The following is a 13,252-nucleotide window of genomic DNA, read 5'->3' as shown; positions in this document are numbered from 1 at the left end:
CGATTATAAATGAATATAGTCACATGTGAACAACTGACCTCATGTTCATATAAATAGCCATATAGTTTGACAAGGTTAACTGTAATGTCCCACACAGGTTGTGTGATGCACAGTTTAAACCCACATTTGATTCATTCATTTTGTGTCAAGCAGTTTCCAACTCAGCTAATCACCTCGGAGACACGAGCACCGGGTAGATTTATCTCACCATAACCACGCTGTACTGGCATTTTGACATTAACTGACTGATCCCACTGATACAGTTCACCTAAGAAAGATGCACCTTGCTAAATGAGTATGTTAATAATGTGAACGATCTCACACGTGTTGCCTGTAACCTTGCTATTTACTACAAGAATATGAAGAATCATCTTTATGAAATTGGATCCAATCTGTCTGGATGTTCGCCAGTGTTGTCAAGTCCCATCTAGATACATTACGGCTCTGTCGGCCGCTGATTGGATAGAAGAAATACGTCACTTTGTATCGAAAGCGGAAGTTGTTGGCACGGGGGAACCAGCTGGACGATGAGCCTTGCTAACCTCTATTTTGGTGTTGTATTAAAGGTTTCGTGACGTTCTGACGTGTGCTTGCACAGGTGAGACCATCATATATCATTTTTAAAAAGCTTCCAGTGTGTCAGCATTCATTGCAAAGTGCAGCTGTTCTCGGTAGCTCCAACTCAACGGTCGCTAGTCGTCGTTAGCATCACAAGCTAGCATGTAGGTAAACACCACCGGGGAGGCATGCGGCTGCTGCTGCTGCTGCTGCTAACATATGTGTTTACATGATAAAGTCTCCGCGAGCTAAAAGACAACAGGTCTTCCATCATATTAAACGTAGAGTCGGGGAAAGTGGTTCCAGCACCCTCTTAGATTCTGTTCAAAGTTTGTCTGTATAATGTTTGTTTCCACCCCAAAATACAATCTGTAAAATATTGCTGTAAGATTACAAATGTTCTTTGTTTCATGTTTGGCCATTGTTATTATTTGTTAGTAGTAACACTCACAAACGCCTTATCTGGAAAGCCAACATGTATTTATTATTATTATTATTATTATTATTATTATTATTATTATTTTATCATCACCTTTATTTAACCAGGAGTAAAAAAACCTTGTTGAGATTAAAAATCTCTTTTTTAAGAGTGACCTGGCCAAGACATGTAACAGGGATTACACATAAATACAAAAACATAAAACAATTTCAGAATGAGATACAACATTCATCAACAGTCAAAGCATTTACAGCCAGTAGTGCTGTTTCTGAGTCATTTAAGATTTCATTAAAAGTGTCTGATGAGACCAGTTCTCGGAGATTACGGTCCTTTTGCGAGTCATTCCAAGCCGAGCGAGCGGTGATCTTAAAAGCCCTTTTCCCCAGATTCATTCTGTCTCCGGGGACAGTTAGTATTAATATGTTTGTACTGTCTGCCAATAATATGATAACATGTAGAGGCATATGCTGATGACTCAACTGTGAGGATATCCGCTCAACATATGTGTCCGCATTTTTCCATGAATAGATTTCTTCCATGCACAAAGTACATCAACATGTGTAACCTTCTATGTGGAACTCATTTAGATACTCTCGCTGGAGCTTGAGAGAGAAGGTTGGAACATAAAAAGTCCCCAGGCCTGGTGTTTGGACCCTTTTTATTGATACAGAGTTTGGTTTGAACTAAATATGACACGGTGTTGTGTAACCGTCATCTGTTTGGACACAAAACGACCCGTTGCCTAACCTAAATGATTGTTACAACACCCCACAACCCCAAAGCATATGAGCAGTGAAATCACCACCCTGCTGTGGTCCAATTTTGACTTAGGAGTGTCAAAATTTCAGCTGTAAAATATAAATATATTAAATATATATATTTATATAATATATATTTACAAATATAAAAGAAATTTGAAAATCAAGTGTCCCACAAGATCGTAGCGTGTGTAGTTGATATTTGAAACAAAATCTTTGTTGTTTACAGAACCAGAGTCCAAACTTGTTGCTGTTTCAGTGTACACGGTGGCCTTTAAACGGTGACCTGAAGTGACGCCTGCCCCTTCTCATTCCTCTCTCTGGCAGGGTTCACCAAGGTGTGTAGACATGGAAGTGCCCAGCTACCTGCCCAAGCTGCTGTTGGAGCTCAACGAGCAGCGCAAGCGAGACTTCTTCTGTGACTGCAGCATCCTCGTCGAGGGCCGCGTCTTCAAGGCTCATCGGAATGTGTTGTTTGCCGGTAGCGGCTATTTCCGGGCTCTGCTGGTTCACTATCTGCAGGTGAGAAGAGCTGATGTCACTTTGCTTCCCACTGTCTTCTTTTCTTCAGGAGAACTATTTTCTCTCTAAGATTTAAAGCGAATAAACAAGTATACTTGAGCAGATATCATGGGCAGAAGTTAGACACTGAGGTTTTTCCCCCAAAACATCATCACCCTCATCATTATCACTATGGAAAACAAGCCTATGTAAAGTTTAGATTTGCAGAAAGATCATTTTATCTCAAAAAATGAAACAAAAGTTAGACTTCCAGGTGATAAAAATAGTGTGTACCTAATCATACATCTATTATTCCTGATTCTGTCCCTATCAACCCTCCTTTCAGGATAGTGGTCAACGCAACAGCACAGCATCACTGGACATTGTAACAGCCGACGCTTTCTCAATTATCCTGGACTTCCTCTACTCTGGCCGCTTGGGCCTGAACAGAAGCAATGTCATCGAGGTGATGTCAGCTGCAAGCTACCTGCAGATGACCGATCTCGTGAACTTCTGCAAAGGATACATCCGCTCATCTTTGGAAATATGCAACAAGGAGAAGGAGAGGAATTCTGAGAAGGAGGACCAGGCACAGGGCGGAGGGATGGGTCCCGCCGACAGTGGCACACCAGCCGCGGCACCCTCCAGTGGTTCGGGGGCTGCACAGCCTCATTCCCAGGTTGCCGAGGCAGATAGAGGGGCAGGTTTCGGTCCTGAGTGTGTAACCTCGGCAAGAACCCCCTCGTCAATCCCTGCCGCCACCCCTCCAGGAACTCGCAGGGACATGGACAGCGACTACCATTCCAGGGAGGAGTTTGCATCCGGGAGTGAAGGACAGAAGGGACACATGGATCAGACAAACCTCTCATCCTCCTCCTCCTCTGCTATGACCCCGGAGTTAGTAAACCCCAAGATAGAGTACGATGAGGAGCTTATGGAGTCCCCTGACACCAAAGATCTTAACCCCTATCCTGGCCCCTCTCTGCATAATCCTCACCACAGCAGGCTACTTCCATCAAGCCCGAATGAACGCTCCTCCCTGGGATACAGCCCTTCTTTTAATGCCAGGCAGCTGATGGAGATGCTGGCCAGAGGCGAGGACCCCGGTCCCCTGGGGGACCGAGTGGGGCAGCGTTTTACCCAAGGACAAGGTAGCAGCACAGGAGGAGGCACAATGGAGGAAAGTTTAGGTTTTGTGGGATCGTCTATCATGGAGATCCAGTCTGACTGGCTCGGAGAGGACACAGGTAATTACAAGTGTTAAACAAGCATCTGGAAACGAATACTACGTTGCATTCTATAAATTCTCAATCAGACAAGTCAGGCTGCACTTTTTGTCCTAATCAGTTAAATTGCAACATTTGGCCTCTGTCTCCCCCTGCAGGCGATGGCTTAGTAGTGCCGGTGAAACTCCACAAGTGCCCGTTCTGCCCGTACACAGCCAAGCAGAAGGGCATCATGAAGAGACACATCCGTTGTCACACAGGAGAGAGGCCGTTCCCCTGCCCCATGTGTGGCAAAAGGTTCACTAGACAGGAGCACCTCCGCAGCCACGCTCTCAGCGTAAGAACTCCACTTACCTATGACGGCAAAATATTATTTTGGAACCTTTTTATTATAATCTGCGAAGCTGTGTGAGAAGAGTAGGGAATTCACGGATCAGAGAATCTATTGAATCTAGACCTGGTTACTCACAGATGAAGGGAATAAAAAACACAAAGTAGCAAAGGCTGATCATGTTGCCAACATATTTCTTGTAATATGTTTTTATATCACTATATTTCTCGTTGTGTAAACAAGAAATAATTTGTTTGCAACTGTTGTATAGGAAATTTAAATTTAATTGTTAAGAATTGTTCGAAATGGTTCGTACGAAACAAGCAAGGAATTCATTCACATACTTTAATGAGGTGCAGTTGGCTTAAGTTCTTTATCCCTTTTGCTTGTGTTCATGAGGTGTGTAGGAAGTACAATTACATGAATACTCTTATTCTTCACATACTGTATAATAGAGCTGCAACAGTTAATCGATTACTAAATTAACTATTTTGATAATCGATGAATCGGTTCAAGTAGTTTTTATGGGAAAGAAAGTCAAAATTCTCTGATTTCAGCTTCTTCAATGGATTTCTTGGCTCCTCTGTGACAGTAAACTAAATATCTTTGGTGTGTGGACAAAACAAAACATCATCCTTTGGTTTTGGGAAACACTATCTGCCCTTTTCACAATTTAACAACATTTTATGAACCAAACAACTAATCGATTAATCGAGAAAATTATCGACAGATTAATTGATTATGAAAATAATCGTTGGTTGTAGCCCTAGTGTATAATAATGTGAAAGCTGTTGTTGCCTGTGTAAGGAATTTTCAGGTTTCAGGAGGTTTGCAGAAAGACAAGTCGAAGCAGCCGATGAGCAGTTTCAGCAGGACACATTTATTTTGAGATGTGGTTCACAGCACAAAACGAAGACGAATCAAAGTGCATATGGGTGTACCGTTCTTTTGTACCCACTATCTGTGAAACAGGCAGTGTGAGATGTCACATGTTTGATTGTCCACACACTTACACATATCTGTCATCATACTAGATATATCTTCAACATGACATTGGTCATCTATGTCATTATATTCGATAGCTTCAACAAGATACTGGTCACAGCAAGGACACATCGGCACCAGCATGATTATGTTTAGCATCAACAAAACATTGCTCACATCGCCCAAGCAGGACGCATTCTGCTTCTAATCCTCAAAACAATATGTCATTAATCATCATTACAAATGCAACCGACCACTATCTTGGAATGAATTGAATCTGCCTTACATTATGAATGAACAATAGACAAAATGTAAAAAAAAATTTAAACATGAAAATCATGATGAATGTAAATATAGTCAAAAAATATAACTAAAACCTCTCTAATTTAAAAACGACCTCATTTGTAACATGGACAGACAGATTGCTCTACATTGTAACATGATTTATGGTGATTATTAGAATGAGTCCTCCCCTCCGGCATGCTCCACCCGTTGGAGCATGAGAATGCTCATCTAAATTCTTGCATTTCAAGTCTCCCCCACTGCTGACTGTGTGTGTGTTCGTGTGTGTGCACGTGTGCGTATGTGTGTCAGCCACCGTATCTTGGTCCAATTTGCAAGGTTGTGGACCATCTGTGTTTGCCAGTGTTCTGTAATCGGGCACTCGTATTGTAATTCGAAATTTACAACTTAATCATCATCATCATTAGAATTTTAATATTGTCTATCATTCATACAAAATGATTTACATCTCTCTCGCTGACTATCGTCAGGTGCACCGGCACTACTGGCCCGTGTCGTGTAAGAGCTGCCGGCGAACCTTCACCGGATCTGGGGTTTCGGCGGGACTCAGGCGCTTCGGCATCTGCGAGAGCTGCAACTGTGTGACCACCACCCATGACGACTCCACCCCTGTCCACCCCGCCGGCCAACCAGAGGCCCTGGAGCGAGCGGACGGGGGTACGGACTGGTCCAGTTTTATGGACGACGTGGACGAGGTGGAGGTCGGCAGAGTGGAGGACTTGGTGGAGAAGCAGATGCTGGAGAGGCAGCTCGGCACTGATGTGGGTCACACACTGTGACTCCGTCACCCTCTGCACCACCACTCACACTGCGGCCATACTGCTGTTGATGTTAAATTATTACTGTAAGATGATCTTATTTATTGATTACTTATAACCCCCACATAACTTTTTTTACTATTGAAGACACTGCACTCATTTCATGTGCCTGACAGCAAATGGATTCTGTGTTTGTTTGTTTTTTGTATTTCCAAATCATAAATGTTCTCTTTCACTTCCTGCCCATGTCTTTGCACAGTCGATCAAATCCATATTTGCCTGTGTGAACTGTTCATGAAGAGAACTTGGCTGTCCATGGAAGATGGACAAAGTAGGTTGTTATAATGTTGCGATCCCAGTTTAAACCAGAATAAAAAAATAAATAAAATTGTTCTGGTCATGATGGGGCCACTGTGGGGGCGAGGTCGAACTGTCCTTCCTATCTACTATTCCTTGACCTCAGTGGAAAACGTCATGAGGTCAAGGAAAGGTGTAAAGGAGACTGTTTGGACATAGGAAAAGCCGACTGCTTAGAGAATCTGACTCAACTTTCACTAAAGGTCGGTTGTTATTGACGTGCGTCTGCCGTGGTGAAACTACAAATTTCTGAAGATGAGCTACAAAAAACCTCAGCGGCTCCATCCAGCATGTTTCAGTGTTTCACCACCGTGTGATATCAGATATAAATGATTCATATGTAACAGTAATTTACATGATGACGTGCGTCTCCTCTGGGTCATATTCATACTCTTCGACTTCTTCTACTTCTACTTCGGATAGGATCACTTACATCCGTGCATGGTGCGTCACGTTAAATATCGCTGCCGCAACGAATTGTGGGGCGTTTATATCTCCTCACTCTCACTTAGGATCTCCAGTATACCCTATGCTGAAGGAGATAGGAAAGGAAGCATTGAAGCTCCTTTCCTATGCATTTAGAGAATCTGAACAGCTTTTATCATGGCTGCTGATCAAATACCTCCGGGTCACGTCAAGATTTAGGAAACTTCCTAAGCCAATTTGACAATTCAACCGCACCCGAGGTAATCTGACAATAAATGTGTTGAGTAACGGTGGACAAGTTTGCCCTTTTATCTCATTTTTGTGTATTCAACTGCTTTTCACAGTCAGAGGTTGATGTTCATTTCCCTGCTGCCTAATCATCAGATGACCACCTGCAGTATCATGACACAAAACCTGCTGTTTGACCCGCTACTAACCAGATAATGCCTCCTAAACGGGATTGGGATAGAATTATCCTTCACTGTCACACTTGGGACTAATTTGTCTTGGGCTTTTTTTTTTTGGACAAAGAAACAAACGGGTGATGCAGCAGCACGTGCCTCTCCACACGTCTGTAAGTTAACTTTTTGGTATTCAACATTTGATATTACAAAAGATGTACAAGCACACAAACTCTTTCTAGTTAGTTATTGATCGCTAGTGGAACAAAAGAAAACTTATTGCTGTACACCTTGTGGTTAATAAATAAGATTTTACACAGAGTATGAGTATCAGTTCCCTTCAGGCAGAAGGTCACCGATACTCATACTCTTTGTGAAAAGAGCCGTCTCAAATATATCTCCCGGTGAGATGGCGGGGGGAAGCATACCAATTTGTTTTCCAGCCCTTCTGACCAGGTTTTGGAGTTGGGACTTTTTATTTTATTAAGTAATGGATGACACCACAAGTGCGACAAAACACATTTACAGGTTTGGTGAGAAACATTTAGGGGGGGCCACAACAATGACAGTGAGACATAAGATGCAAACCAACGAGCAGACAGACCATCTTAGGATGAATAACAAAATAAGTATGATGGGCTGTGAGTGACAATATTGAGTGTAGGGAGCGGGTGTGGTGAGAAGGCCAATAGACAGGACGGTTTCGTCTGTTTTTCTTTTTCAAATAGAGATCAGTGTGGGTGGGGGGGGTGTGTGAGGTAGCAAAGAGAATGAAGGGAGAAAGAGGGATGAATAAATGACAATTCATTTGTACAGTGGTGACTAAGTATAAACAGAGAAATTAATAAATCGAATTATAGTAGATTTTGCGACCGAGTTCTTCGATCCGGACTCGTGGGCAGATATATTCCAAGCCTCTGGAGCCAGGTATAGGGTTTTACTCTGCTCCATATCTCCCATACTGACATACATAGACCCTAACCCCACATATTCTAACCAGAATAACTTGGCACTTATCCCTGAGATATGTCTGAGGTCATGTATCTGTGCTTCTACAGGTATGTGGTATTCACATCCAAACACCATGACGGATTCACAAACTGGCCGTCAAAAAGCTCCTGGAACTGGAACTCGGTGGACTTGGGTCCTCACCGGGACCTGGTGGGAGAACTGTCTGCTGCAGTCAGGAAAAGGCAAGTGGGTCAGTGGTGGGGTTCTTCGTTTAGGTTTATTCAATTGGACCTCTTCTTTCGTCCTAATTCATTTATTAATGATCCGTGGTTTTTAAGAAATGCAGGTGAGACCGTGGAAAGGACCCATGATTTGTGAATTGAAGGATGTGATGTGATGTGATGAATGATTGGGGTCAGGGTCATCTGCATGGCAGCATCATGTGATTTAAAGGTTTTATACACAAGATTTTAAACATTGATACAGCAACCAGTTACTATATTCTATATGTAAATATACAGAGGAGTGATAGAGTCCTGAGCAAAGAATGAGGTGTGTTGTAATCCAATCTGCTTTGGTCTTTGTTTCGGTTGCTGCTCATGTTGGTGCGTGTGCGTGTACGTGTACGTGTATGCGAGTCCTCGGGCCATCCCCACATTTATAAAGATGACACCCCAGAGCTTTTTTCTCTGCGCTGTGGTGTCTTTCAGATCACATAAACACTGACACACATCTGTCACCCGACTACCACGGAAAAAGCAGAGGCTACACCTATTTTACAGCTATGTGGTAATCATCTGCATGAATCCTCCCAATCCGAGCAGAGTGGGCTTTTTAGACTTTAGCCACTGTAATAACAGTAGGTCATATGCTTCTTTGCATATTCACCAATGGTTTTCTGCTTCTTTTCTTCTTCCAGCCACCAGATCATTGCGTTTGGGTCTGTACCACTCTCTGTATGAGTGGTACCGCCCGCTCTACCTGTCGGATCGAGCCGCCCAATTCAAGACTCAAACGTTTGTTGCCCAGAAGACTCTTCCAGAGCTAGTGCAACCTCGTGGAAACCTAAAAACCTGATCTGATCTGGTCTGCTGGGGACTGGGAGGCTCCAGACACCTGCTGGAACTCCACCCAGTTCCTGGCCTGGCTCTACAATGACAGCCCAGTCAAGGTGAAACCGGCACGCACATACATAAGGTGAATTTCATAAAGGTGAAAGGTCACAGTAGGTCGTCCCCTATACGACTGTGTATCCAGTCATTTTTGTGATGAGTGTTTTGGTGATGTTGCGTCCATCTTACACTTTGTTTTCTCAGGACATGGTGTCTGTGGTGGCAATGGGTGGTAACTATTTACTGAACATCGGGCCCATGGCGAATGGGATGATCGCTCCAGTGTTTGAGGAGAGGCTGAGGGGACTTGCTGCCTGGTTGGGGATAAACGGGGAGGCTATCTATGCTTCCACTCTGTGGAGGGTGCAGACGGAGAACAGCACTGTTGAAGTCTGGTAGGAGTGGAGAATTTTAAGCCACGTTCCATTTTGACGTTAGGTAAAAGCTTGCCGTAGTTTGGCTTTAACCACCGTTTGCTCCTATTAAAAGGTACATCGCCAAAAAAGGAACAGTTTACGGCATATTGCTTGGTTGGCCCTTCAAACAACTATTTCATCTGCGAACGCCGAAGACATCCGAAGGAACTAAAGTAAGCCTCGCACACCACACCCGTTCAATTCCACTTAACGTCATTTGTCATAAACTCTTCACAATGGTCCACAGGTGACACTTTTGAACTATCTAACTAAGTGGGAGCCAGAGACCCAGACAGCCGGACTGATGATTCTTTTGCCAGAGATGCCACTATCTCATGGAAACGCCTGGACTCTGAAGCTGGAGGGTGTGGCCTGACATTGTATGGTGTTGTGTCACGTCTGTCCCTCTGGCGTGTGCTAAATGTGATAATGTGTGTGTAGATGAAGTCATCACTAAGTTTTTTATGATGTTGGGGCCATTTTCTCTTAAATATTAATCTTCAATTATGCTGCGAATTGAATTGAAAATATTGTGTTTCCGATGGGGGTATTTTCAATTGAATTGAACTGCATTTTATTTGTAAACACAACCTTTAAGATGCTCCACAATAATCACTCAAATGCTTTCAAGTGTGTCAATCACCACACTCTCCAGGGTGCTTTCAAATGCACTGCAACCCTGTAGGAGAAACCAGTTAATTATTTAAAGTCACACATAAGAGCTGTTTGTGCTGATTGTCTGTCCATTACGTGGCATGTTAATGTCATCGCACACAAAAAATGAAACGTGATGATTTCCTTCCAAAATGAAAGGAGGGCAGCTATGTATTTCACAATTCAATAATGGTGTAAATAATATCCGTGAGTGCCTTTTTAATAATGTGGCATTACTGTATGATGTGTGTCGTCACTCTGCGTGTTTAATATTTTACGCATATTTTGGGGGTTTTGCAGTTTGGTTTATAGTTTTTTTTTGTGTCTTGTTGTGTGAAGGAAGGGGGTTGGGAGTAGCGGCAGGGTTTTTTTTTTTTGTTTGTGTCGCAAATAAATATATAAAAATAGTTGAGTATGAAACATCCCAAAGTCAACTGAGGAGGGCGACAATACGCCTTCCTCGAGTCTGATGTGCAAAAAAAAAACAAAAACCCACACACCACAGAAGAAGAGTATTTATTTCCGACTTTGTTTCGTTTCTAGCGGAGCGCGGGTGTCTCCCGTCGGACCCGCGGCTTCGCCCGACGCCCCCGGCTGAGCCCGTCGTGTGTGTCGCAGGAGGACGGAGCGCGCATGGGGAAGTCGCGAGACCTGAGTGAGTTCGAGCGGGGCATGATCGTGGGAGCCCGCCGCGCCGGCTGCAGCATATCGGAGGCCGTGAAGCGGCTGGGGTTCTCCAAGACCGCCGTGTCCCGGGTCTACCGGGAGTGGTGCGACAAGCGGAAGACCTCCAGCCACCGGGGCTCCTGCGGCCGGAAGCGCCTCGTCGACGAGAGCGGCGAGCGGCGGATGGAGCGAGTGGTGGAGGCGAACGTCCAGGCGACGAGCGGCCAGATCCGGGCCCTGTACAACAGCAGCGCGCCGGAGAAGCCCATCTCGCTCGCCACCACCCGCCGGACCCTGAAGCGGCTCGGCTACAGCAGCAGGACGCAGCGGCGCGACTCCCTCATCGTGGCCGGACTGGAGGCGCTGGCCGCGTACGCGTCGCGCCCGCAGCAGCCCGGCTCGCCCGACGAGGAGTCGCCGGGCGAGCCGGAGCCGGAGCCGGAGCCGGAGAGCCGGTCCTCCGCGGGTGTCGTGTGCGGGGATCAGAACGACCCAGACTGAAAAGACTCGGTCCTCCTGCAGAACGGGGAATCGACCCGGAAGCAAGTGGAGGCGTGTCTCCGGTGAGGACCACAAGCCTGCGTGTTGGTTAACACGAACAGTATGTGCATATGGAGTTCATATTTAACATATTGCTGGGTGTTGGGCCCCTCGCTATGCTGCCCCCCCAGTTCTTGAAGATGTGAGAAACTGTCTTTTGAGACTCCGCTCAATGTCCACGTGTTATTTGCAGATGCTGCCAATGTCCTACCACATTACAAAAGACGACGGTTCTTCTACCGGAGCCGGGTCACACCTGGTGACCCCTGGGGAGGCCCCTCAACTCATCCACATGTTCATGAAACCATGTCCACATATATGCCTTGTGCTGGACGCAGCCATTGGAAGATCATCAACTGTGGCCACAAAGGGTCACATGGTCAGCAACAATATTCAGACAGTCAGACCATCCACATGTTGATATATCAAGGGAACCAAAAGTGTGCAAAGAAACACACGGGTCACGTTACACCGCCAGTGGAGGCCTGGACTGTTGACACAGGCCAGGCTGGGTCCATCAGGGATCCATGCTGTTGAAGACAAACTCTCCATTTATTGGATTTTCACTCTTTTTTTGGGGGGGGGGGGGGGGGTTGTTTGTTTGTTTGTTTGTTTGTTTGTTTTCTCCAGCATTGTGAATAAACTGTGGAGACGTTTTTCTGTGAATATCCCCGCAGCACTTTCGGAAATGTTCGGACCCGTCTGGCACACCACGAGCCACTATGATCACATTTCTTTCCCCCATGCTGGTATTTGGTGTGATCATCAACAGCAGTTACACAATATCGATCAACAATTAAACATACTCCATCAAGGGATACCTAAAAAAAGTGTTCATCATATTGTCAACTTGTGACTGACCGTTCAGGGGCAGTTAAAGGGATAGTTCAGTGATGTCTAAGTGGGGTTGTATGAGTCACTTATGCATAGTTAATGTTACCTCATGGAGATGGAGATCAGCGATGTAATTTAACGGAGTTTGGTGGTGAAGTGGAAATGGTGAAAGTCGGAGCACACTTACCCCACTTCAAAATCACTGAACTATCCCTTGAAGTATTTTTTTTTTGTAATTTAAAGGTTTTCAGGGCTGAGCTAGAATTTGGACCAAAAATGCAGACGACCAGACTCCATGAAAGTTTTAACATATTTAATAGTTTTTCAAGCAATAGAGGGTGAGGATCAAGGGTTGGTGATGATTTGAGCAGTTGGGTAGAGAAGCAGGAGCAAGGCAGTGTGAGTTCGGCATTGGTTTCGTGACTGAGTTCCAGGCTTGGGGATGAGTTCCAGGACTCATACCTGGCACTGCCTGCCTCAGAAACTGAGCAAAACGATGAGAGAAGGCAAAAATCAGGGTCGGGGAAATCTCCGAAAAAGATCTGAACAAAGCCATAGAAGAAAGTGCAAGTGTTTAACCACGGTCGAGACGAGACAACCTGACGTTGAGTCACACAGCTTTAATGTGGGAGATAGAACCGGTGTGTGGCCCAGCGAGGAACTCAGGAAGACCACGCCCACTGAGCAGCTACAGACATCTCATCATCTCATCTTCAACCGCTTATCCGGGGTCAGGTCGCGGGGGCAGCAGCTTCAGTAGGGGGGCCCAAACTTCCCTTTCCCTACAGACATAATTGTGCTACATGATATATTACGAAAATCCGACAACCCCCCCCTTATTTTTCTTGTTCAGAGATTTGGCTAGAACAAATGTAATCTCTGTTTGAGTAGACATGGAAATTAGGAAGTTTTTTTTATTAGACCATATCAGGAAGAATGAATCTCTAACCTGTGTGCAGAATGTGTTTTGCCAGTTATCGAGTGGCTCCTCATGATCACAACTGATAGAGGCTACTCATTTTGATTCTGATAGGCTA

General features: G+C 44.8%; 2 protein-coding genes across 2 annotated transcripts; both read left to right on the top strand.

Moving 5' to 3' along the window:
* The first annotated feature begins 469 nt into the window (after positions 1-469).
* On the top strand, positions 470-6,934 carry zbtb8b (zinc finger and BTB domain containing 8B). The gene is made up of 5 exons (XM_035621188.2): positions 470-598; positions 2,083-2,277; positions 2,603-3,503; positions 3,641-3,819; positions 5,571-6,934. The coding sequence occupies exons 2-5, from the start codon at positions 2,104-2,106 to the stop codon at positions 5,877-5,879; spliced, it is 1,563 nt and encodes a 520-aa protein (XP_035477081.2). The 5' UTR covers positions 470-598; positions 2,083-2,103; the 3' UTR covers positions 5,880-6,934.
* A 742-nt stretch (positions 6,935-7,676) lies between these two features.
* Positions 7,677-9,189, top strand: LOC124849804 (tissue alpha-L-fucosidase-like). Its single transcript, XM_047330408.1, is given in 6 exon segments — positions 7,677-7,683; positions 7,906-7,969; positions 8,101-8,235; positions 8,920-9,043; positions 9,045-9,169; positions 9,171-9,189. Coding segments are annotated over 6 exon segments (474 nt in total).
* The last annotated feature ends 4,063 nt before the right edge of the window (positions 9,190-13,252 follow it).

This window comes from Scophthalmus maximus, chromosome 22 (assembly GCF_022379125.1).
Source record: "Scophthalmus maximus strain ysfricsl-2021 chromosome 22, ASM2237912v1, whole genome shotgun sequence".
Classification (NCBI taxonomy): domain Eukaryota; kingdom Metazoa; phylum Chordata; class Actinopteri; order Pleuronectiformes; family Scophthalmidae; genus Scophthalmus; species Scophthalmus maximus.
This window is presented reverse-complemented; position numbering and strand designations above follow the sequence as displayed.

Bases quoted from the DNA above. Each gene is read 5' to 3' on its own strand.
- zbtb8b (XM_035621188.2), top strand. From the start codon at position 2,104: ATGGAAGTGCCCAGCTACCTGCCCAAGCTGCTGTTGGAGCTCAACGAG. The intron at 2,278-2,602 runs GTGAGAAGAGCT...CCCTCCTTTCAG, and splicing joins TGCTGGTTCACTATCTGCAG to GATAGTGGTCAACGCAACAG. The intron at 3,504-3,640 runs GTAATTACAAGT...CTCCCCCTGCAG, and splicing joins CTGGCTCGGAGAGGACACAG to GCGATGGCTTAGTAGTGCCG.